Source organism: Octopus bimaculoides, chromosome 28 (genome assembly GCF_046866305.1).
Source record: "Octopus bimaculoides isolate indiv1 chromosome 28, ASM4686630v1, whole genome shotgun sequence".
In the NCBI taxonomy this organism is placed as follows: domain Eukaryota; kingdom Metazoa; phylum Mollusca; class Cephalopoda; order Octopoda; family Octopodidae; genus Octopus; species Octopus bimaculoides.
The window spans coordinates 24,905,708-24,910,707 of NC_142955.1; the positions used below are offsets into that span (position 1 = coordinate 24,905,708).

The 5,000-nt window shown below is 33.7% G+C and overlaps 1 protein-coding gene and 1 long non-coding RNA gene across 2 annotated transcripts in view; one reads left to right on the top strand and one right to left on the bottom strand.

Moving 5' to 3' along the window:
* LOC106883230 (uncharacterized) overlaps window positions 1-5,000 on the top strand; it is a 56,068-nt gene that overhangs the window by 15,035 nt on the left and 36,033 nt on the right. The window contains exons 11-14 of the mRNA XM_089344674.1: window positions 721-989; window positions 2,963-3,127; window positions 3,932-4,190; window positions 4,725-4,845. Coding sequence (XP_089200800.1) covers window positions 721-989; window positions 2,963-3,127; window positions 3,932-4,190; window positions 4,725-4,845 — 814 coding nt within the window. The remainder of the gene's footprint in view (window positions 1-720; window positions 990-2,962; window positions 3,128-3,931; window positions 4,191-4,724; window positions 4,846-5,000) is intronic.
* LOC149130770 (uncharacterized) overlaps window positions 1-5,000 on the bottom strand; it is a 58,582-nt gene that overhangs the window by 9,313 nt on the left and 44,269 nt on the right. The window lies entirely within an intron of this gene.

Consider the following 5,000-nt stretch of genomic DNA (forward strand, 5'->3'; position numbering starts at 1 on the left):
TAACTACATCTAAACTCTCCAAGTGGAAAGGAAGAATACAAAAAAACCATTTTGACTTAGCCAGACCATACAGGCTAGTAAATAATTCTAAGCAGATTTTTAACTATCACTGATTTTATTTGTTTTTTTGTTTCTCATTTATGGATAGTCTTATCAGACCCTAGTGATTCAAAGCTTAAGAGGACACTAGCATTTTCTTTGTAGGGTAAGGGGTAAACAGTATAGACCATGGGTTTTCAAACTGTGGTCCGCGGACCACTGGGGGTCTGCAAGGACAAGACAGGGGGTCCGTAGACAGCAAATACTTTTGTGTTTTTAAACGGAGTGTATTTTTTCTGATGTTATATCTGTTCCTGAATGATGTGTAAAGAAATTTTGATTTAAGCATCTTAATGAATTCTTTATACTGAAATATATATTGAAGAAGATAAATATGTTCTTTTGAATTTATACGTTTTTGCGTCGTAACTCCTTTATTATTATATATATATATATATATATATATGAATGTACGTATATATATGATGTATATATATATATATATATATATATGTATATATATATACATACATATATATATATGTATGTACGTATATATATGATGTATTTATATATATATATGATGTGTATATATATATATATATATATATATATATACATATACTCACACACCTATCTATCTCACCGAATCATCCACCACCATTTTGATTTATCGCACAGGGTGGAGAGGACAAACTTGATATGCTGTTTTTCATGAGAATATTCGGCAAAGATGTTATGGTCAACAAGTTTAACAAGAACCCAATGTCAATGCTTGGCAAGCCTAGAACGTCTTTATTTAAGACTATGCAATTTATTGATAGCAAAATCACTGTGCCAACTTGCATGGGACTCCCGTTGAATCTGATTGTCACGACAACTGGTGGCTTGGACTACGAGTCAAAGAATGGTTATGAGAAAGCCAAATTCTTAGCTGGATTTAAACTGAGGTAAGCATTATAGTAGTAAATTGAATTTTATTAGCATTTATATGCACATACACAGAGACACATGTATGCACATACATACATTCATACATACATATATATATATATATATATATATATATATATATATATATATATATATATATATATATATATATATATATGGCTTATAAACACCTTCCACGCTGCAATTGTTTTTGTTCCAGCACACGATCTCAGATCAGGTCACTTGCTATGCAAGTACATCTCCGCAATATATATATATATATATACCGGAGTAAGCACATAAAATGTGCAACAATTATATATAGTATAATTGTATATAGTATACTATATAGTATATATAGTATAAATGTATATAGTATAAAATTATCTATAGTATAAAAGTATATATATATATATATATATATATATATATATATAAAGTCAAAATAAGCAACAAGGATATCCAAAGTTAATGCAGTACGATCGTTTCATGCGAATCCATTTAATTAAGCAATGTGAACATTGCATCAAATATAAAATGCAGAGCAATCCTCAGCTGCACAAAGATATAAAAATGTACTGAAATTACATTTAAACAGAAGGACATATTTTTATAACTACATCTAAACTCTCCAAGTGGAAAGGAAGAATACAAAAAAACCATTTTGACTTAGCCAGACCATACAGGCTAGTAAATAATTCTAAGCAGATTTTTAACTATCACTGATTTTATTTGTTTTTTTGTTTCTCATTTATGGATAGTCTTATCAGACCCTAGTGATTCAAAGCTTAAGAGGACACTAGCATTTTCTTTGTAGGGTAAGGGGTAAACAGTATAGACCATGGGTTTTCAAACTGTGGTCCGCGGACCACTGGGGGTCTGCAAGGACAAGACAGGGGGTCCGTAGACAGCAAATACTTTTTATGGGCAATTTGATTTTATACATGTTTTTTAATCGAAATCTTTTAATTGACAATAAACCTATTTGTTAAATACTGTTAAATAAATAAATGTAAAAATATATGTTATTTTAAGCAAATATTTATGTATAAACTTCATAAGCGTTTATAAGGGGGTCCCTAAGGTAAAGCCTGAAATATAAAGGGGTCCGCAAGTCAAAAAGTTTGAAAACCCCTGGTATAGACAGTAAACATGGATGATATAGTTATAAAATTTTTTGGGGTTTGGTGACAAACTACTATTGGTGGGGGCGGTTACTACTAGCAGACCAGTTTATAGTGGAGCAGTTGAACCGTCCAACCCATACTAGCATGGAAAACCGATGTTAAACGATGATGATGATGTATATATTGTTGTATTTCAGGCTGGTTATTTTATTTGTTATAATTGTTTTTTGCCAAATAAATACATACGCTATATATATATATATATATATATATATATATATATATATATATAGTTTTATAAATTGATTTTAATTGAGTTTTTACCTGTAATTTTGGATTTTGTCACTAATATTATTATATATATATATATATATATATATATATATATATATATATTCCCTTCACTCATTTATTACTGTTATTTTATTATCTTAATGCCTGTCCATTCTCCAGAAATCTTTTGTCACACATCTGTGACCTCTTCGGTGACACTTTTCGTTTCCATGTGTGTTCTTGCTCCATTTGCCCCATTCTCAGAGAATGGAGTAATTGGAGCAAGTTGTGTTTATTTGGCAAAAAAAGAAAAATAATAATAATAAATAAAATGACTATTCCAAAATACAACAATATTTGTTTCAACACATGATTTTACATCAGGAATCCGGCAAAATAAATTGATAAATATATGTATTTATGTTATCCATTCCCTCAACACAACACAACTTTTATAATCTTCTTCAGTTTTGTTTTGCTGGGTTTTTTTTGTTTTATTTTGTGTGTTTTTCTTTTGTTTATTTTTTTTTTTTAAATCTGATTTTATTTATGCTAACTTCTATATTTCCTCCTCACTCTGCTACCAATAGTGCAGAGTTCCAGGTCAGAAGCCTCATGGCTGTGACTGCTCCCTTCACTAAGATTGGCTTGAAAATGCTGACCACTGCCCACACCTCAAATGATGTCCAACTTAAAAAGGAAGGAGAAAAAATAAACATAAAACTACCAAAGAAGTTAGAATTCCTTAACATAAAGTAAGTGGCCAACACCTCACAAATAACTTACCATACACCTATATGCCCTTTCCTATCTCTATCTCTGCCTCTCATTTCTCTATATCTGTCTTTCTTCTGTGGTTTTTATCCCCAGAAATATCGGTCTCATTTGCAGAACCACCAAGTTACGTGGACGTAAACACCCTAGCATCGGTTGTCAAGCATTGTTGGGGCGGAGAAACACAGACACGCTAACATATACACACACACATACATACATATATATATATATATATATATATATATGCGACAGGCTTCTTTCAGTTTCCATCTACCAAATCCATTCACAAGGCCTTGCTCGGCCTGATGCTATAGTAGAAGACACTTGCCCAAGGTGCCATGCAGTGGGACTGAACCCGGAACCATGTAGTTCGTAAGCAAGCTACTTACCACACAGCCACTCCATTGTCCATCGCAGTTGAGTTGCTGGATGCAGCAGGAAAGAGTGAGAGAAAGTTGTGGCAAAAGAGCCGTGCGGAGCTTAGGTGTTTCACTCCTAAACACACACATCACCTGGTCTGAGGTTCGAACCCATGTGTAGTCCTCTCTGAATTTCTGGGTTTTTTTGATTTCTAATTCAAGAATTTTGAAATGTATACATAAATGATGATACCTCCATCTTCACAGTTGGTTGCCATTTCTTTGTGCTTCCTCACTGTTAGCGAGGAAGCACATATATACATATATACATATAGATATACAGACAAAATCACATTGATACTCATGCGCACACAAGCTTACATATGTATGTAACTGTATGTCTACGTATCTTTATGCATTCAGGACTGAGTTCTCCACAGTCCACGATAGGAAGACGAAGGTGCAACCGTTAATTACTGATGATGTCCACCGAATAAACTTCTGTTCCGGAGAAAGTCTGAAGGTCTTAACTGGATTGAGATTCTGCCAGGACATTCAATATGTCAATGCTTCAAGTCACAAAAATGCACCATATTTCCCCTTCACTGGACCCATGAAATTTAACTGGTATATGAAGAATGAAGATGCACCAAATGATTATGTGATAGAAGCTTACTCTGCTGTGAGTAATTTATCTTTTTTAATTTGATCGTTTATATATTTGCTTTGTTATTTAATTTTTTTTTTTTTCAGTTTTTATGATTCTGGGTTCTTATGCTTTCAACATATATACATTCTTTTATTCTTTTATTCTTTTATTCTTTTACTTGTTTCAGTCATTTGACTGCGGCCCATACTGGAGCACCGCATCTAGTCGTTCAAATCACCCCCCACTGGACTTATCCTTTGTAAACCTAGTACTTATTCCATCGGTTCACTTTTGCCAAACCGCTTAGTTTACAGGGATGTAAACACATCGGCATCGGTTGTCAAGCGATGGTGGGGAGGGGGGACAAACACAGACACACACGCACACACAAATATATATATGTATGTGTATGTATATGTATGTGTAAGTGAAGGTAGTTGGCCTCCACTTATATACACACACACACACACACACACACACACATGCATAAATATATATATAACTATATGCTTCACACACACACACACACACACACACATCTATAGATATTTGTTTCTTCATTTCCAGGGACGAGATGTTCGTTTGTCCATAGACACTCCAGGCTCAAAGACCCGCAGGAAAACCGCATTCGAGAAGAAGGGCGACAAGGTTTCCTTTTATACCCCATATCGGAATATAAAGGCAGAAGGTCTGTATAATTTCTGTTATTGTTAGCTGTGTGTGTGTGTGTGTGTGTGTGGAGGTATTTAATGAATCAGCTGATTGTGTACCAAACCACACAATAAGAGGCCATCAGTTGGTACATCATAATCACTGCCACCATGTTTGGGTAAATGCCATGGC